This window comes from Bos taurus, chromosome 24, assembly GCF_002263795.3.
Source record: "Bos taurus isolate L1 Dominette 01449 registration number 42190680 breed Hereford chromosome 24, ARS-UCD2.0, whole genome shotgun sequence".
Classification (NCBI taxonomy): domain Eukaryota; kingdom Metazoa; phylum Chordata; class Mammalia; order Artiodactyla; family Bovidae; genus Bos; species Bos taurus.
Window position 1 is genome coordinate 43,196,630 of NC_037351.1, and position 21,112 is coordinate 43,217,741.

At 39.0% G+C, this 21,112-nt stretch overlaps 1 protein-coding gene across 14 annotated transcripts in view; it reads left to right on the top strand.

The window, feature by feature from the left end:
- Window positions 1-44: 44 nt before the first annotated feature.
- SEH1L (SEH1 like nucleoporin) overlaps window positions 45-21,112 on the top strand; it is a 96,867-nt gene continuing 75,799 nt past the window's right edge. For 9 of the 14 annotated variants that reach the window (XR_009492660.1, XM_059880767.1, XM_059880769.1 and 6 more), the window contains exons 1-8: window positions 45-281; window positions 3,039-3,089; window positions 6,037-6,183; window positions 8,245-8,456; window positions 12,294-12,392; window positions 14,255-14,395; window positions 15,097-15,254; window positions 16,516-16,666. Coding sequence is in view for 13 of the 14 variants with exons in the window: in XM_059880767.1 (XP_059736750.1) it covers window positions 171-281; window positions 3,039-3,089; window positions 6,037-6,183; window positions 8,245-8,456; window positions 12,294-12,392; window positions 14,255-14,395; window positions 15,097-15,254; window positions 16,516-16,666 (1,070 nt within the window). In the remaining variant the exon portion in view is untranslated. 14 annotated transcript variants of the gene reach the window in all.

Genomic DNA, 21,112 nt, shown 5'->3' on the forward strand with positions numbered 1-21,112 from the left:
CGGGGCCCCGCGGGGTATGACGGTCCAGGGGGCGGGGCGAGCGCAGCCCGGGGCGCCCGAGCAGCACGCGGGAAGCACCGCCGTGCGCGCCCCGGCGCCGGGTCCGGGTGGGCTGCGGTCCGCGAGCCGCCGCGCCGCCGTGTCGGAGGCGGGAGGGGCCCGGCGCAGCCATGTTCGTGGCGCGCAGTATCGCGGCGGACCACAAGGATCTCATCCATGATGTGTCTTTCGACTTCCATGGGCGGCGGATGGCCACCTGCTCCAGCGACCAGAGCGTCAAGGTGCGGGCCGAGCCTGGAAGCAAGCGGGACCTTGCGCGGCCCGCTGTCCGAGCGAGGGGCGCGTGGAGAGGGGACTGCTCCGGACTTGAGGCGCCTTGCCGGGCACGAGGCCCGGCGGCCTGGCAGGCGGGCGCCCTCCTCCCGGGTATTGTGGGGTCACTGCCGCCCGGGCCGCCTCTCAGCGGTTGTCTGCATGCGTGCGTGCGTCACGGCGGCGGGCGCGCTCCCGCTGCGGGGGAAGCAGGGGGAGCCGGTCGGCCAGGCTTGCCCTGGGCTCCAGGCTGGGTCCGGAGCGCCTTTTGGGTAGGGGAGGTCTCGCTCGGCGGTGGTCGGCGGGACTCAGGACCGGGGGTGCTGGCCCTCCGAGCTCCGCGGGCGCCCGTCGGATTGGACTCTCTCCCTCCATGTTCTCACAGCCGGGCCGCGACGGCGCGGCCCTCGATGACGGGTCTGTGGCGAGGCCCGGGTTTTCTCTCCGCCCTCCGCGGCCACGTGACCGTCGCGATAATTGGCGTCCGTTAACCGAGTAGGTTTCTTTATCCGCTTAGAGCTGTGTTCTAGAGGATTGTCCCGTGTGCGGAGTTTTTGTCTGTCGGAGTGTTGCAGTGAAAAGTCGTCGTTAATGCCGTTTTTTATGTTTTTGGAAGTTTTCCTTAGGCTCATTCCAGTAGAGAAATTAATGAGTATTTTAAAAGCTCTTGAGAGTACTTGGTAGATTGTCTTTTTGAAGATTGTACTGTTTTACAGCTGCCGTTGAAGAGTATCAGTGTGATAGTTGTCGGTGTCGGGCATTATCATTGCGGTTTTTTCTTTAGTGTTTTCGTTATTGCAGGGAACTACAGGTAACAAAATTTACCACCTTAACCGTTTTCATTAAGTATGTATTTTTGCATCGGTCACCGCCATCCTCACTTTGCCCTGTCCGCATTAAGCATGACTCACCGATCCCTGAAGCGTCCAACCCTGGTCCCCGCCCTTGTACTTTCTGTCTCTGAATTTGGCTACTCCCGTGGCCTCATACAAGTGGGATCGTACAGAATTTGTCGTTTTTGTTGACTGGCTGATTTCACTTAACTTAATGTTTTGAAGGTCATACGTGTTGTAGCATTTGTCATAATTTCCTTCCTGAGAAAGGAAGCGTTTAAATAATCTAAAAACTTTTAAAGAGGCTAAGTATATGTATCTGCATATACCACATTTTACATATCACTCATCTGTTGGTGGAGTTTGGTTCCTTCTACATTTTAGTTGTGAACAATGCTGCTGTGAATGTGGGTAAACAAGTATAGCTTTGAGACCCTGCATTCAACTGGGTGCAGACCCAGAAGTGGAATTGCTGAATCACATGGAAATTCTATTTTTATTTGAAAAAATTTTAATAATTTTTATCTATGTGTTGCTGTTCTTGGGCTTTCTCTAGTTTAGGAGAGCTGGGGCTACTCTTCCTTGCGGTGCTGGAGGCTTCTCATTAGCGGCGTTTCTCCTTGTGCAGGATGAGCTCTAGGTCACGCAGGCTTCAGTAGTTGTGGGTCATCAACTCTAGAAAGTGGGCTTGGCGTTGGCAGGCAAATTCTATCCACCGGGGAAGTCCTGTTTGAAGGTTTTTGAGGAGCCACAATACTGTTTTATCATTACATTTTTAAAAATTGATTTATTTGGGGGACATATTACATTTAAAAAAACTGGTTAAAATGTCATGTTATTGTAATGTCTATTTTTTGTTGGTATGAAGGTTCAGTGTTTTGTCTTTGACTTATATATACAGTTAAGTATCGTTATTTGCAAGTTTTGTATTTGTGAATTTGCTTATTCTATAAAGTTTATTTGTAACCCCCAAAGCAACGCTCATGGTTATTTGTAGACATGACCAGGTGGCAGAAAAATTGGAGTTGTCCAGGTTGTGTTCCCAGCTGAGGTTGGACAGGTGACACTCTGCCTTTCATTCCGGCTTTCATAGTGTAAACAAGCGTCCTTCTGAGTGTTTGGTGCCACATTTTCCACATTTTCATTCTTTTTGTTGGTGAATTTCACTGGCTGAAGTGGTCCTCAAGTGTTGTGCTGCATGTCCCACAGCAGGAAGTCTGTGAGTGCCTTCCCAAAAATGTGTGTGTTAGGGGAGCTTCATTCAGATGTGAGTTACAGTGTTGGTGTGATTTCAGTTCAGTCACTCAGTTGCATCCGACTCTTTGTGACCTCATGGACTGCAGTGCGCCAGACTTCCCTGTCCTTCACCAACTCCTGGGGCTTGCTAAAACTCAGGTCCATTGAGTTGGTGATGCCATCCAACCATCTCGTCCCCTGTCCTCCCCTTCTCCTGCCTTCAGTCTTTTCCCACCATCAGGATCTTTTCAGTGTTCAGTGATAGTGAATCAATAATGTATACAAAATAAGGTGTTTGCAAACATACACAGGTGAAACAAGGTTATTGATAGGTTGGTTGATAAATACATTGTGACCAGAGGCTCCTGTGAATTGCACCTGTTTCCCCTGGGGGGAGTGGTCAATATTGGCCCAGTGACTTTCTAGGGCAGCAGCACCGGAAGTGCCCGACTTGAGTGGCACTCTTATCATCTCCATTAACTATTGGAGCGAAGGTTCCTTGACTGACATGTCCTCAGTCCTCAGTAAATATTTGGTTGAATGAATGAATGTTTACTTACTGATTTTATCTTTTGTGAATTTATGTTTCCCTCCTTTGTCCTCACTGACTCAATTAATTTTAGAAATTCTTGGTATAAAATATCTTTTTTCTTACAGGTCTGGGATAAAAGTGAAAGTGGGGAATGGCATTGCACTGCTAGCTGGAAGGTTAGTATTTATTTTTATGGTGATTTAAAAAAATTGAAACATTTACTGTAGGGTAGCATTAGTGACTTTGTGTTCAGTTTTGAGAATTATAAAATTTATACCTTTTACTTTTTTTCACTATTAAAGTAGCAAATGTGCTTCAGAAAATTTGAAAGTATGAGTTTGAAATTCTGTAGCATTTTAACCTAATTGTTTTTAGCATCTCAGTATGTCTTTCTTTTTCCTTTACATATTTTTTAATAGTTGTGATGTTTTGTATATAGCTTTATTTTTAGCTTTAAAAAATTGCTGTACTCAGGTAGAGTTTTACATATCTTAAGAATTGTCGATTTTAAATGTACAGTTCAATGAGTGTTAGTAAGTTTACACAGTTGGCAGCTCTGCCACAATCTAGTTTTAGAACACTTTTATCATCAACCCTGAAATTTCCCTTGTGGCAGCTTGGGAGTTAATCATCTTTCCCTTCTTATGCCCCAGGTAACCACTGAATGTTTTCTGTTTATAAAGTTTTACTTTCTCTAGACATTTCATATAAATGGAATTCTACAGTATGTAGTTACTTGTTTCTACTTGCTTTCCTTAGCTTGTTTTTGAGGTTCATCCATGTTGTGGTGTGAATCAGTGGTCTGATCCTTTGTAAAGCTGAGTAGTAGTCCATTGTATAGATAAAGCCACATTTTACTTACTCATTGACTATTTGATGGACATTTGTTTGTTTTTAGTTTTTGACGATTATGAATGCTGTTATGAACATGCCATACAAGTCTTTGTGTGGACATTTTTGATTCTTTTACATATCTAGGAGTAGAATTGCTGGACTGTGTAAGGTAAGGGAGTTAGAGAAGGCGAGGTTCAGAAAAAGAACGAGAGCGGCACTTCACAGGAACAGATCACCTTTAATAAGGCAAGAAGGGGCAGCAGTCAGATTAGCAAGCTGCTGCACTTAAGAGAGTAAGTATATATAGGCATTTTGGAGATCGGCCAGAGGCTGGACCAGCTGGGAGCTGGGCCTAATCAACCTTAAATTCCATTTTTTTCCTTTAGGTGAGAGAGTTCTTTGTTTTGCATAGAATGGTGGGGAGGACCTGGAGGGGAGTTTTTAACTCCAGGCTATTTTGAGCCACATAACTTTCCTTCAGACTGTGTATAGTTTTAACTTTTTTGAAAACTGCCAGACCATTTTCCAAAGTGCCTAAACCATTGTATGTTCCCAACAGCAATGTATGAGGGTTCCAGTCTGTCGTTTTGATGATGTTAGTAGCCATCTTGGTGGGTGTACAGTGTGTCTCATTGGATCTCGGTTTGTATGCCTTTAATAACTAACCTGGTGTTGATAGCATTTTCATGTGCGTGTTTGTCACTTATTTACCATCTATGATGAAGTGTCTATGGAAATCTTTTGTCCTCCCCTCCCATTTCTTAAATTGTGGTGAGAGTCAACACAAAGTTCACCATTTCAAGTAAACAAATAAATGTAAATGCATTTATTGCATTCACAATATTGTACAATTGCTTCCTGTATCTAGTTGTAAAACTTATTTTTATCACTTCAAAAGGAGGCTTGTATTTTTGCTTTATAATTAACAGGTTTCATTAGTAACTTAGGTATGTTTTAAAACATAAATACAGCAACAAAACAAATATGACAACAGATATACCCTATTTTGCTTACTAATTGATATTTGTTTGCTTTTTATTGTGATGAATCCTTTGTGCAGTCCTTCTTCTTTAGTTAGATCATGCTTTACCTGGAAGCTAATATTTAGCAGAATCTCACTGCGCTAGTACATCTTTGACTTAATAGCCTATATAAGTAAGAAAAGTGAAATAAAAAGGTTGGACAGAACAGAGGATAAAAATAAGGGTGCAGGGACTTCCCTGGTCGTCCAGTGGTTAAGACTCTGTTTCCACTGCAGGGGGCACAGTTTCAGTCCCTGGTCAGGGAATGAAAATCCCACATGCCAGCAGCCAAAAAAAAGATGCAGAGTTTACCGTTGGATGATGACATTGTTACCATGTAGAAATTATTTAATTATGAAAGTGTTCTGAGATTGAGTGTACAAAAAGTGTTAGATACAGGGAAGCCTGAAACAGATTTTGTGAGTATCATGGGTGGACTGGTGCTTGTGGTCATATAGTATTTTTATTGGAAAGCACAGACAATTCTATTGATGTGAAATGCTTTAAGACTTTTCTGCCTTTTTTTTTTCTTGGTCAACATAAAGAGTTGAATAATAGTAATTTGATGTTTTTTATATATAAAGATAGTGCTATTGAGCTTTAAATTATTCCCTCACAATATGGAGATTTAGGCTTCTCTGTATTTGTCTTCTCATTGCTTCTTTTCCTAGCCAGACATCAGAATCATTTTAAGCATTTTGTTGCTATGGTTTCTTATACTGTCAGGCTTTTGAAGCATATAATTTTGATTAATCTTACTTATTAGGTGGATGTTCCTTATAGTAGCAATTTGCAAGTGAAAAAAAATAATGGACTGATAGAATCTCTGTTTAAAAGCTTTGTTAGGTTAAACTCTGAACCAGGTTTCTGTTAGTAGCACTGGAAAAGGTCAACTTTATCCAGAAGGGTTTTTTTTTTAAATTCATAAAATGTTAGAAGAACTTGACTCCAGAAGAGCTGTAATCCTAAAGATGAAGTATCTTCTAAGTTAAAAGTTCTAGAATTTATCTTGTTTTATTTTGGCCATGCTGCATGGCATGCAGCGTCTTAGTTTCCCAACCAGAGATTGAACCCGTGCCCCCTGTGGTGGAGTGTGGCATTCTAACCACTGGACCACCAGGAAATTCCCTAGAAGTTAAATTTTTAAATGTTAAATTGAGCAGCTTTTTCCATTTGTTGAGGTAAAAATATCTGTATTCTATTTCTTCAAGTGACATATGTGTGAAAAATGAGTAAACTCCTCTTTTTTCTTTTTTTGATTCCTCAGACACACAGTGGATCTGTGTGGCGTGTGACATGGGCCCATCCTGAGTTTGGACAGGTTTTGGCTTCCTGTTCTTTTGACCGAACAGCTGCTGTCTGGGAAGAAATAGTAGGAGAATCAAATGATAAACTGCGCGGGCAGAGCCACTGGGTGAGACATTTATTAGCTGTGGGTGGGCGGATGGAAGCCAGAGCATCGGAAGAGCAGTGATCTTTCTAAGGACACTTTGGGGAAGTGAGACTTTCAGTCCCACCCCTCTGACCTACAGGGTCGGGAGAGGGCTGTGGATTGACTGATCACCATTAGCCAGTGAGTTAGTCATTCATGCCTATGTAATGAGGCCTCCATAAAAACCCTAAAGGATGGGGTTTGGAGGCTCCTGGGCTGGTGGAGATCTGGGGACCTGGCGCTGGCAGGAGCGTGGGGGCTCTGTGCCTGTCCCTGACTGTACCCTTGGGTCTCTTCCATGTGACTGTTCCTGAGTTAGAGCAGGCAGTGAGAAGCACAGGTAACACCCGGGTTTTGGATTGGTACCTGAAGAATGACGGTCTTGTGGGACTGAACTCTGTGCTCCAAAATCTGATGCTATCTACAGGTAGTTAGTGTCAAAACTGAGTTAAATTCTCCTTGGACACCCTTCTGGTGTCAGAATTGTCTGTGGGTGTGAGGATTAGCCCCCAACCCCTCTCCAGAATTGAAATTGTTAGCAGAACCCTTTTACTTCTTTAGGGAAATGTCTAATCAAGTCCTTTGTCCATTTTTTGTTGTTGAGTTGTAGGTCGGAATTCTTTATGTACTTTATTTCCTTAACGGATATGTGATTTCCAAATCTACTTTCTCATTCTGTTAAGTTGCCTCTCCAGTCTCTTCATAGAGTGTGCAAGGGTTATGTGCAAGGATTTCATGAAGTATAGTTTAGTTTTTCTTTTGTTTCCTTGTGTTTCTCGTATCATAAGTCATTGCCAAATCCATTGTCATGGAGACTCTGGCCAGAATTTTCTTTTAAGAGTTTTATAGTTCAGTGCTTATGTTTAGGCCTTTGACTCATAAAGTTAATGTTTGTATGTGACATAAGGCAGGTATCTATCGTAACTCTTTTGCACTTCAGTGTCCAGTTCTCTGAGCACCTTTCATTGAGAAGATTGTCTTTTCCCTATAGAATGGTCTTTGGCATCCTTGTTGAAAATCAAGTGACCGTATTTGGAGAGTGGTGGCAATATGAAGGATTTTTTTCTTCAAACTTAATGATTTGTATTTAGTGTTTCAGCATTTGTGTTATATTAATTATTTATATTATAATCCTGTAATTGCTACCATTCCTGAACCCAACTTATAGGAGTTGGGTCCCAAAACTATAGACAGTAAGCTGTTGATTTCTAAATTTTTGTTGACAGTTTCAGTCAAAAGTCAGCTCATGTAGGAGCCGGGCAGTAGCTGGTTGGTATCTGCCTTGCTGGGGTTCCCTAATTTCCAGAACACCAGCTTCCTACCATTCTCTTGGTCTCTGCTGCATGCCTTCTTTTAAAAGTGGATACTCTTGATCCGAGCAGGGTTAACCAGCACTTAGACTTGACAGGAGAAGTTGTACTCCCTCCTTTTTGCTGTTAAAGGATCTTAAGGCAGTTTGCAGCCTGCTTTGCATGGCAAAACTGCCCGTATGAAAATTCTAACATTTTCTGCTTTTCTCCTATCTGCCTAAGGGCTTCCCAGGGGGTGCTAGTAGTAAAGAACCCACCTGCCAATGCAGGAGACGTAAGAGACTTGGGTTCAGTCCAAAGTTGGGAAGATCCCTTGGAAGAGGACATGGCAAACCCATTCCAGTATTCTTGCCTAGAGAATCCCATGGACAGAGGAGTCTGGTGGGCTACAATTCATAGGATTGCAAAGAGTCAGACACAACTGATGTAGTGCACACACACTGCTTAAGAAGAAAGAATTTATCTAATTTAATAAAGTTAGGCTTCACAAGGTCTTCTTTCTTCTGCATTAAAGGAGCAGCTGATTATAGGTCACTGATTGTGAGCTTATGTTACATGGTGTTTTGACAAGTCCTTTGGAGGAAATCGAGGCCTCCCCAGGTTTTGAGTGTCTTTTCAAGGTTGTACAGTTTTCTGAGGAAGTGGCAATGGATCTCTGTGATTCAGAGCCTGTGTTCTTTCACTCTGACATCCTTTCTTTTTGTGTGTAATTTACATTTTTTTTTTTTTTCAGGTCAAGAGGACAACGCTGGTGGACAGCAGAACGTCCGTTACCGATGTGAAATTTGCTCCTAAGCATATGGGTCTCATGTTAGCAACATGTTCAGCAGATGGGATAGTTAGAATCTACGAGGCTCCAGACGTCATGAATCTCAGCCAATGGTCTCTGCAGCATGAGATATCATGCAAACTCAGCTGTAGTTGTATTTCTTGGAACCCTTCAAGGTAGGTGATAGAAGCCTAGTAATCATTACACTTAGCATCAGATGCTTTATTTTTTTGAATATGCTTTTCTTAAGTGGTCTTGTTTATCTATTTTTAAAAATATATATTATGTAGAGTAATAATTCTCTTTTCTCCACCCTGTCATGTCTCTTATCCCTCTATTTCTACTCCATAGAAGAAGCTAGCCACTGTAAACATTCTGGTGCACTTTCTGAACTTTTCCCATGTATATACAAGTAAATATTTACTGCCTTTGTAAACACACAGATATATATACACAAACACACCCAGGTATATGCTATCCTGTACAAGTGGACCCAAAACACACAGACGTGTATAGGTCTAACATTTTGCTTTTTTGCAGTTTGCTTCTTAAACTTACAAATACATTGTGGGCTTTTAAAAAAAAATTCTAGTTTAAAATTCTTTTTGATTACGTCGGATCTTAGTTGCAGCACGAGAGAGCTTTCATTGCAGTGCAGGGGCTTCTTTCTAGTTGTGACATGTAGGCTCCAGAGGACAGGGGCTCTGTAGTTGAGGTGTGTGGGCTCAGTACTTGTGGTGCCCAGGCTTAGTTGCCACGTGGCTTGTGAGATCTTTGTTTCCCGACTGGGGATCAAACCCACGTCACCTGCGTTTGACGGTAGATTCTTAACCACTTGACCAGCAAGGAGGTCCCCCCATCGTGTGTGTTTTCCTTTGTCTTAGTGCATCTAGTCCTATCTTACTCCTTTCCTTGCTGCACAGAGTGTGATTCTAAGACTGTCACTATTTTAAGTGGTTTCCTTGTGTCTCTGGTTCTTGCCATGTTATCTTTAAACAATTTATACTCTGTCTGTGAAAGATGACTTTAGCACATTAAGAAAGCTTTCTATTTGTGAAGATGTGACAAGATATTTTATTTGTTGTTCTTCAGTTGTATGTAATTGTCATAATTCAAATACTTCTCCACTTAGTGATTTATCAATTTTCAGACTGTATGTTGACTCACCTCTCTTTTAAAAAAGAGGAAATTAGCTCTTTTTTGCCTCTGTCACACACTCACTCTCTCATTTCCTAATGTTTTGTTACACTGCTTGTATAGTGACAAGATTTATAGTATTTGTCTTTATGTTTTGTAAACATTTAGTACACGTAAAAGTACTTTTATCTTTTTTCACACAATTTTAGCAGATACGTTGTTCCAACAACATCATTTTTGGTAAGACGGTCCCAGTCATATATTGTCAGTTTTATTTTTTACTTTTATCTTTTGATTATAAGTTGATTCAAAATACTAAGTAGCAACTGAATTTGTAAGACTAGATAGTATTCATTCTAGACACAGATTAATCTGTTTTCATAGCTGTAGTTCACAGAATAATGTGAGATTGACTTTGACAGGTGCTCTTTTCTCGTTATTGATTCCTTTACTTCGAGTTATATTTAGGTGTCACAGTTCTAATATCATGAGTTGTCTTTGGATTTTTTGTTTTCCTTTGGTCACGCAGCTCTTAAAGTAACTTTTTTTTTTTCCTCCATAGGGGTTGATGGCAAACTATAAACTCTAGAACACCTAAAAATGTCTTAGTTTTACTCCATGCTTAATTGTAGTTTGTCTAGCTCTAGAACTTTGGTTAAGTTCAAAATGTAAGAATTTCAGAGATTTTAAAGGATTCTTGAATCTTTTAAATTTTAGTTGGTGGGAAGTGTGTGGTCAGTCTGATACTGGATCTTTTGTAGGGAGCCTATTCTTTCTGGAAAGTTTTAGGATTTTATCTTACTACTACTTTGAGAAGCAAGTATATTCTGTGAGTTTGTGGTTTGTCCATTTTGACAATATAATGACTTCTGATTGCAGAAAGTTCTGAATTTTAATATGGCCACATTTAAGTCTTTTATGTTGTTGTGCTTTTATTTTTTTTTGAGAAATTCTTTTCCACCTTGATGTTATCAAGTGTAATCTGAAAGGTTTTTGGGTTTGCCTTCCCTTCTGGCTCAGCTGGTAAAGAATCTGCCTTGCAATGCAGGAGACCTGGGTTCGAGCCCTGGGTTGGAAATATCCCCTGGAGAAGGGAAAGGCTACCCACTCCAGTATTCTGGCCTGGAGAATTCCATGAACTGTATAGTCCATGAGGGTCGCAAAGAGTCGGACACAACTGAGCCACTTATACTTTCACTCTTAAATCATTAAACCTCCTGGAATTGCTTTGTATGGTTTAAGATAATGGATTTCTAAAATTTAACCAGGATGTTTCCAGGTATTTTTTCTTTATTAGAAAAGATTTCAAATATAGTAATAATACAATAGACTCTTATATATCCATCACCCTGCTACAATAATACAGAGCCACTCTTGTTTTTGTTCATGAGTGCCCCATGACTCATTACAATTGGTTGGTTGGTTGATTGATTTGCTGTTTGTTTATTGATTAGAGGTTGTAGCTTCTAGAATTTCCTCTTTAGTGGTAGTGGTTGAGCTCTTTTTCCCTTAGCTTTTTTTTTGCTGTCTTATGTCCTTCTGCTTCCTGGAATTCCTCCAGATTTCTTGATTTCTGATGGCATATTCTGATTTCTGCACTCTTACGGTGTATTCTTTCATCTTTTCATGGAGGTATAGAAAGGAGTTGCAGATGATCAGTCTCCTGTATTCAGAGAATTGGATGGTTTTGCTCACTGTTTAGTTATGAGCCATGTTTGGAAGATGGTTTAAGTGTGATCTTTTTTTTTCTAAATATACAAATGAGATAATCCTCAATTCAGGTTGTTATCTGGATGTTTTAGAATTTTTTTTTTAGAATATTTAACAAATGATTTATATTTTCAGTGATTTTAGAATATATTATTGTAAATGTACTTGTCCTTGCTCAGATATTTAACATTGTGAAAGAATAATCTGTGGAACACTGAAAGAAGAAAATCTTGTGAGAAACTACTGTAATTTACACCCCTTCAAATAGCCAAGAATTATAGTATATAACTTGTAATTTTATTTTGTCACTATAGCACTTTACAGTTTACTTGGTATTTTCCTTATATTAGGTGATTTGATCTGGTTATCAGAAGCTTTAGTAATAAAGACCTAAATTTTTTTTTAATTACATTTTGTTTTCAGCTTTATGAGACTGGCAGATCACAACGTCAAGACTAAACAATCTTTAAACATCAAGGTTAAATAGTACCTCTATGTCACTTTCATAGAGGTATTACTTAATCTGAATGTGGGAGGCAAGGGAAATCAATATCTAAGTAATTAGACATAGAAATGGAAAAAAAAAATTAACCTAGAGTTCACCTCAGAGTTCATTCTCTTATTGCTTATCTTTTGCCTTTTAAAAATGTAGTTGGCTACAAATGAGTGTGGAGACTTAAAGAATGATAGGCATGCCTTCCTAGGGATGGTCTTTTCTGCTTTCCTCCTCCATTGGGATGGGATTCTTTTTGTGCAAAGCATGTAAAAAATTTTTTTGCCATGAATTTGGTCACCATAAAGTTACTTTTCATGTAATAGTTAATGACCAGATATTTTTAGGAAGAAAAATTCTAAGATCTCTTAAGTGTTTTTTTTTTTTTTTTTTTAATCAATTGAATGCTTGAAGCCTTTTCTTTGGGGAAAAGGACTACTTTCTATCTCAGCCATAAGAAAATGTGGTAGAAATATGGTGAAAGGCTGGTGTCCTTGGTCCCCAGATGAGACCTCTGGGGTACCCTTCCTGGGAGTGCAGCACTGGGCATAGCAGGGGTCTAGTCCACAGCTGACCAGTGGGTTGCACAGCTGCTGGATGAGTTTTTAATTCTCTGAACTATATGTGTGTTGATGTTATAATTGAGAAAACACATTTTTTTATTCCTTTCCAGCTCTCGTGCTCATGCTCCCATGATTGCTGTAGGAAGTGATGACAGTAGTCCAAATGCAATGGCCAAGGTTCAGATTTTCGAATATAATGAAAACACCAGGTCAGTACTACTTTGGTTTAGTTATTGTTATGAATTGCATTTAATTTTTAAAAATGTTATTTCTTTATTCATTAATTCAGTTATGCATTATTTGTCATATTTACTGATTTCCTATGATATACTAAGTTCTCTGTTCTGGTAATAACTAAATTGAGTGATGTAGCTGCTGCTGCTGCTGCTAAGTCACTTCAGTCGTGTCCGAATCTGTGCGACCCCATAGATGGCAGCCCACCAGGCTCCTCTGTCCCTGGGATTCTCCAGGCAAAAATACTGGAGTGGGTTGCCATTTCTTTCTCCAAGGCAGGAAAATGAAAAGTGAAAGTGAAGTCGCTCAATCGTGTCCTACTCTTAGCGACCCCATGGACCGTAGCCTACCAGGCTCCTCCGCCCATGGGATTTTCCAGGCCAGAGTACTGGAGTGGGGTGCCATTTCCCTTTTCCAGAGTGATGTAGAGGAAAAGGTAAAATTGGTCTCCCAGTATGTACCATCATGCATGGAAAACAAAAAAATGCAAAATGGTGATGAATTTTATAAACTGGAAGATTGATTCAAGAAAGATGGTAGAATGAGTAGAAGTTGGCCAGACAGAGACAGTGCAACTTTCTAGGTGGAGAGAGTGAGCCAGTGTAATCTCACTGTGGTTGGAACATAATGGGTCAAAGGGAGACCATATGGTGGGAAACCCGCAGGGCTTATGTCTTCAAGACCTCCTGCTTAGTGTCCAGTCTTTATCTTAAGGGTATTCTGAAGCTGTTAAAAGACTTCCGAATTGAAGGGTAACAGGATCAGATGGTCGTTTAACTCTTCCTGAAATGTGGAAATAGACTTTGGTATAGCTTCCCTTTTTTCAGAGATTTTTTTTTCCTTAATTTTATTTATTTATTTATTGCTTTTGGTTGTGCTGGGTCTTTGTTGCTGCTCAAGCTTTTCTCTAGTTGCAACAAGTGGGGGGTACTGTCTAGTTGCAGTGAGTGGACTTCTCATTGCAGTAGCTTTTCTCTTTTTGCAGAGTCCCGAGCTGTAGGGTAAGCAGGCTTCTGTAGTTGCGGCTCTCAGGCTCTAGAGCACAGGCTCAGTAGTTGTGATGCATGGGCCTCAGTTGTTCCGTGGCATGTGAGACTTTTCCTGGATCAGAGGTTCAACCCCTGTATCCTGCATTGGCATGCGGATTTTTTAAGACTTAGCCACCAGGGTAGCTCTGGTATAGTTTTCTTTATCATCACTTAAAAAAATTCAGTTCTTCCTGTTATTGGCTCAACTTTTTTCTTTACACTCAAATCTTAGGAAATTCAGGTATCCTTTATCTTAAAAAAGACATTAATAGCTAACAAAGCAAGATCTCATTCTAATTTTTCGTAAACTCTGTTTGAAGCTAAACTTAAGAAAATTGAAGGAAGAAACCTGGGAGGTTATATTACTTTCCTAGGGCTCCCGAAACAAATTACTACAAATTGGTGGCTTAAATCAGAAGTTTATTCTCATACTTCTGGAGGCTGGAAATCTGAGATCAAGGTATTGTCAAGGCTTGCTGCCTTCATACTCTTTCCTTGTCTCTTCCAGCTTTTGGAGGCTCCAGGAGTTCCTTGGCTGAGCAGCATAACTATAGTCTCTGCCTGGTCTTAACATGGCTTCTCCTCTAATGTCTGTTCTCTGTCACCCTGAGATCCTTAATCATATCTGCAAACGCCCCTTTCCTTAGGTCACAGTCTCAGTTCCTGGAGGTTGGTGCTGTGACGTAATGCATACAGCAGAGGTGAATACTACTACATATGAGCAAGATGGAATAATGGAGATACCTAGACATGTGGCTTTTAAAAATTTTCATTTATGATAATTTTAAGGTGAATTGTTTTTTCATTAGGAAATATGCAAAAGCTGAAACTCTCCTGACTGTCACAGACCCTGTCCATGATATCGCTTTTGCTCCAAACTTGGGACGATCTTTCCACATTCTTGCCATAGCAACCAAAGACGTGAGAATTTTTACATTAAAGCCTGTGAGGTGAGTTTTTGAAACAACTACTTTGAAAATTCTCTTACCTTTTGCTTATATGCATTTGTGGAGGAAAGTGTAGACGCAAGAATGATCTGAATAATAGATTAATGAACATTTTATCTATAAATATATGACTTTAGGGAATGGGGAATTGAGTAAAGAGAGAGATATGTTTTCTTAGTTGTGTTTTATTTAGGCAGATACTAAAAATGAATTAGATCCTCTGAATATAATTGGACGCTATACATGTTTGAAGGAATGAGAGGTGGCAGTCTACTTAGGGAAAATTAGCGCTGAGACATTCTTGTGAATAACCTATTTAGCTTTAATTTTGGAATTCTGAACCTCAGTTTTTTTTCTTTTTTTCCCTTCTTTCTTCCCTTTTCTTATTCTTCCTACTACTTTTCTTTTTAAAAAGTAATCATTTTCATCTCTCTTATTCTTCAGCATTTTGTGGGGAATAAAATCCTCTTTAGTCGCTGAGTATCTTTTATGCGGTAGGATCATGCCAGGTACTGGGGAGTCAAATGAAAGTGACTTGGCCCAGCTCTCAGTAAGCTGTTACAGAGGTCGGGGGTGGATATGGATATGACCTTCTGGTGGCATGTATGTGAGACCATTGTTATTATTTAGAACAATGAGAGTGTATGAGTGTATGTGTGTGTCCATACTCAGAATTCCTTAGGAATTTTTTTTTTTATTAACAGGAAAGAACTTACTTCCTCTGGTGGGCCAACAAAATTTGAAATCCATATCGTGGCTCAGTTTGATAATCATAATTCTCAGGTCTGGCGAGTGAGTTGGAATATAACAGGAACAGTGCTGGCATCTTCAGGAGACGATGGCTGTGTGAGGTTGTGGAAAGGTAATAGTTCAGTGGAAGAATTGTTGCTGTATGTTGATACTTTAGAATTTTCCCTTAGAAATGTAAACTCTGAAATATTTTGAAAAAAATGTCTATGGTTACTTTTAAATTAATGTCTCATATTGTTTTGAATCTCTATCATTTTACCTAGTTCATAGCAGTGATTGACTAATTAAATTACATTTCCATGTGGAATAAAGTAGAACTAATTGTGACAGAATATACATTACCTCCAAAGATACCATTTGCTATGGGCATAACTTGTATGAGTTCTCTACAGACTCAGGATACAGTCACCTCTTGATTGAACAACTGCTTTAGCCAATTAGCACTTCGAAGAAAATTTAGGGTCTTCCTCACTTCTCTACAGCTCCCAAAAGTTAGAGAATCTTGAGGCCACTGATTCTAAAAGTTTTACAAATGCCAAGCAGAGAGAAGGCGCTGTGGACATTTGACACTGTGGGTGTTGTGGTCTGCTCTTCTCCATGGATGTTTATCCACTGGGCAAGGGTGCCATAGTCTGTGCACCACTCTAGTTGGCAGCATCCCTTTCTGAGGATGTGATTACAGCCCAGTTCCCTTCCCCTGAGAAGTGGCCGTTCCCAAAATGCAGTTTGACTGAGTCTCCCGGGGTCAGCTTTTGGCTGTGGTAGAATCAGCCAGGCCTCAGGGTCTCTGTTGCCCTGTCTACCTCTGGACTTTAGTCAGGACAGCCCCACTCCACCCAGCAGGCTCCCTACTTGGATTTCCTGGGCTCGGTGTCTTTAGTGACCAGTTTTACATCCAAACCATTTGGCCAAGCTGGATAAGCCACTCAGACCCCAGAGGTTCTGTTACCTACATCCATGGGGACATTAGATACTCGCGTGACTTACACCTGCTTAACTGAGAATGTGACTTTGTTACCCACACATCATACCTGGAATTCATTGTAATGAAGACAGAATTTATTTTGGTGATAATGTAGTAGCTTACATCTGTCAATATGTATCTTGTAAGGAAAGGAGTGGTGAAAGTTTTGTTTTTTAAATTAGTAATTCTTTAAAAAACTTCAAAAAATAATTGTTAAAATTGAGATATTTTATTAAATATCTAATATTTAATGTTTCATTAAATATTTAATGTTTCATTTAAAAAATGTCTTTGCCATTAATCCTAAGAGATGCATAGCCCATAGGTCTCTCTTATTTCTTTAATTGTAGATTTGTGCACTGAAACATAGTTGTTAGTCATGTTGATGTGTTGACCACTTTCCTTCCAGCTAACTATATGGACAACTGGAAGTGTACTGGCATTCTGAAAGGTAATGGGAGCCCTGTCAATGGGAGTTCTCAGCAGGGAAACTCAAATCCGTCCGTAGGTTCAAATATCCCAAGTCTTCAGAATTCACTAAATGGATCTTCCGCTGGCAGGTAGGCTGTTTTGTGAGAAAACTAGCAATTATCTTCTTTTTAAATCATTCAGGTAGCTGTACTGAAGGTGTGTTATTTTGTGGGTTTTTAGATTGAATCAAGAAATTCGCACATAATTGTGACACTAGAAGAGAAAGCACTTTAGTATCTCTGTGTTTGGTTTATTACTTGGTCATAATATTTACAGGTAGGTTATGATATTGTGATCCTTAGTGGTCTACCAGGGACATCTGTAACTGGGAAGTAGCGAGATGAAGAGGAAGTGTGGGACAGCGCTGGGGCTTGTAATCCAGAGGAGTCAGTGTCATTAGTGCTGGGAGGGTAGCCTTTGAGTCAGGTTAAACTAAAATTGTATATAAAACACATGAACTAAGGCTTTGTAGAAGAGTGAGTTAAGTGTTTTTTTGTGTGTGTGTTTAAAACTTTCATGTAGATTGTAAGAGGAAATGGTAAATTGAATTGATTTTTAGAATTTTTAGTACATTTTAGCTTCGCAAAGCATGTTTGATGTCATTAGAGTCATCCTTTGTTTTCATATTCAAATTTCAAATATGAATTTGTAAGGTAAAATTATTTTAACATGTCTTTGTGAATAATTTGGAATATTATTAAGGAAAATTTAAAGCACAGCCTTAACAAACTATACTGTAATGGTTCTTTTGTCAATTTAAGAGAATTGTATTTTAAATTTCCTATTTTTATATTATTATATTTTTATAAAGAAGTCCTGCTTTTTGATTTTTAAGTATTTGTATAAAAACAACTTCAGGTACCAAAGATTATTTCATGAAGCAGAAGATACTAGTGTTAATTCTTTTTTTAAAAAAAAAATCTAGTGTTTGGTTGCTGCCTGTACTGCATATTTTTTTTGTAAAGAGCTTTGAAGTTTTGATCTGTGTTCTTATTGTGCCAATAACCATGTGTGTTAGATCTGTGATGCATTTTCCCTTCTCCATTTGTATTATGTCCTTTAACAGAAAGCACAGCTGAGTACCAGCTAACTGGAGTAACTTTGCTGTTTTGCTGCTTGTTGCATGCACACAGGAATGGAAAGCGAGCTCCTTTTCCCCTTCCCCAGCGCCGTTTGACCTCTCCCAAGATACACCAGCAGCCTGCTTACTACTAAACGCAATCCAAAAGGCCTTTAAAAATACAGTGTATATCATTTTTTTTGTACTAGCCAGTTTATTGACACTTATTTAAAATTTTTGAAATATAAATGGAGAGGCTTTTTGTTGAGACACTGTCACCAAAACAATTTTTTGAAATGTTTCTGAAACTCACGGGTTTTAACATTTAAGATTGTTACCATCCTCAGTAGTTGGGAGGAGGGAAAATATCACTATTCCATCTGGAGAATGTATATAGACTTCTGTCTTTTATTTTCTAAAACAGTAGGCTAAAATGAATATTTATAATTTCAATTTGAGGATTGAATAAGTATTTTTCATAAAGATTGTTTTGAGTGCTAATTTGTTTACTTTTTGTAGAATTGGTTTATACATGATACTATTCAGTATAACTCTGTTATTTCTTTGAAATGTTTAAAGTATTATTAGTGAAAGAGTGAGAGAAATAGTAGTGACAGTAACTTGACTGTACAGTTTGTAGCCAGACAACATTTGGTATTGCTTCATTTATATTTTGGTAGTAAAATGAAAACATTGTTGTAAGTTTTCAGTTTATATTCACTAAAGAGGTAAATATTTCTAATATGTGCTTGTATATTTTTATGGTGTGATTTCATGGCTTAAGGTTTCCTTCAAGTCAAAATTTGGAAATATATTATAAGAAGCAGATAAAGCTTTGCTGAAATTGTGCATGCATGTTAAACCTCCAGGTTCCACGTCCCAGGATTTTCTTAATTTTGTTGGCTGCTTCATTTAGTTCATATCCTCTGATGACAGAGCTATAAATCTTTTTTTGAGAAAATGCTAAAGTATTACGGGTAAGTTATAGTAGGCTAACAGTAGAACATATTTTTGAGCCCTTTTATTTATCAACATTTTGTACTAATCAAAGGTTTTTGCAGAAAAACAACTAAGTGTGTTCAAAGACTGTGTTTCTTGGAAAGTATGTTGCAGTAGCTGGGCATACCATGTGAACGTCTACCTGAATTGGTCCTGAGAGTCATGTGTGCACTAAAACTGCTGTTGCTACAGGGGAAGCCTTGCTTAAAGAAAAGCTTATGTGATATGTAAATTTCAGGATAGCATCAGTTTGTTTCTGAGAGATTAGAAAATGTTTTAAATTATATAATTAATGTCTTCTTTTGTAACATTCATACTGAAGATTTTTTTTGAACATTTTAAGTTAAACAGATTCTATTTCTTTTTTCAAGTTTCTATACTTGGCTTAAGCAAGCCTGATTTGAGTAAGGGTCTTGATTTTGCTGTTATGTTCTGTTAGTTTTGGCATGAATATACTAAAGCTTTTTTTTCTAGCATGTGTTTTCCCCTCTTTGGTTCTCTTTGTATTTACTACTTTTCTCTTTTTCTTCTGTTTTTTTTTTTTTTTTTCTCTCTGTTGTTTTTGTTTTGTTTTGGTGTTTTGTTCCTGTCTTCATTGTTTCAGGTATTTCTTTCCCCCTCTGGATTCCCCACGGGCTGGATCGAGATGGTCCAGTTATGCCCAGCTCCTTCCTCCTCCTCCTCCTCCTCTGGTAGAGCACTCTTGCGATGCTGACACTGCCAGTCTCCAGTATCCTCACCCTCGCAGACGATCTCTCTCTCGGCCTCTTAATCCCTTACCTGAGAATGAAGGGGTTTAAAAAACACTGATATAACACTTAAAGGCCTTATTCAAGTGCTTGTAAATGCTTTCATTCCTGGCTTTTTGTTTTTCTTTCAGAAGATGTTTCTAATTTAGGGCGTGTCTTGCATGTATTACAACCAAAACATGGTGTTTGGAACCTAAATGTGTTTGTGCTTTTGCATCAAAGGAATATTTGTTTCATTGGTTGATAACCTTTGATGAAATAATGAGACGTGTACACACAACATTAACTGTGAGTTACACACAAATGGTTGACTTCAAAGTGCCTGTTCTGTACATTTTATTTTGAACTGTTATGGTGTTAAGTTTCTTATGGTTTGTCATACTGGTTAATGTGAAAGCATATCATAAAGTTCATCTTGCCTTTGAGACATATTAAAAACTGTTTTTGATTTTTTAGGGTAATGTTGCAACTGACTAGTTTGTAAAATAAATCATTCCTGTGTATAAAGCAGCAAAACATAATAAGACTGGTCTTTTTTTTTCTTTTAAAGAAAACTGCCTTTCACTACTTGGAATTACTGTTTAAAGCTTTTGTAATTATTCTCCAAGTAGATTATTTAATAAAATATATTTTTAAATATATGAATCTGTTGCCTTATAAAAATAGAATGTATTCTATTTGATGGTTTGTAAAGCTTATATCTCCTAAAATATCACATTGCTAAAAAAAATCCCAACAATCAGAAACTGAGGGATGATCATGGCATTAATTTAGAAGGTAGAAAGTTAGTATGTAAACTAACATCTAGATCCAACAGATGTCTACTTAGACTATTTGAACAGCATTTCATGTGCCTGTCAGCTAATCACACATTGATGGTAGAGCTGTTATAAATGTATAACTTAAAATCTAATTTTCTAAGACACTTTCCTATCAATAGACACTCTCCTCTTAAACCCCAAGAGCTTTTTCACATGCAAGGATAAATAAGGTCCATTATGCTTTAATTTAAGGTGAAGTCTTCCTTCTGTTAAAGGACTTACTTTAGACTAATCGACTTACTTAGTTCAAAGCAAGAGGTCTCACTTTAAGTCTGGATCTAACTCAGAATTAAGAATTCAAGTTAGATTTCAATCATTATAGAGGTATCTGGGGTGAAACATTAAAAGTGTTAGTTGCTCAGTCGTGTCCAACTCTTTGCGACCCATGGACTGGGCCTCCCAGGCTCCTCTCTCCAAGTGATTCTCTAGGCATGAATGCTGGAGTGGGTTGCCATTCCCTTCTCCAGGGGCTCTTCCTGACCCTGGGATTGAACCCAGGTTTCCTGCATTGAAGGTGGATTCTTTACCATCTGAGCCACCAGGGAAGCAGTCTGGGGTAATTTAGTGAATATCGGGCATCTTCTGTGTGCAAGACACTGTGCCAACACTTTGGGATATGTAAAAAAAGAGGTAGTCTGTACACATTCATTCTAGTGGGAGAAGGCATTTACAGAATTTACAAACTAATAAAGATTTAGCTTCACAGTAAAGGTTGAATGGTACAGGAGGCATTAAAGAAAGGGATTTATGTGAGTCAGCAGGATTTGGAAGGGATGTGGGATTTTGACAGGTTGGAATACTTAAAGTGGAGGAGGGTGGAGTCCAGGGTGATGGCCCAAATAGAAGAGGCAAGAGGATTAAGTGTTAATCCACTGAAAGAATAAGGTGCATTTGGGGAGCTAGTGG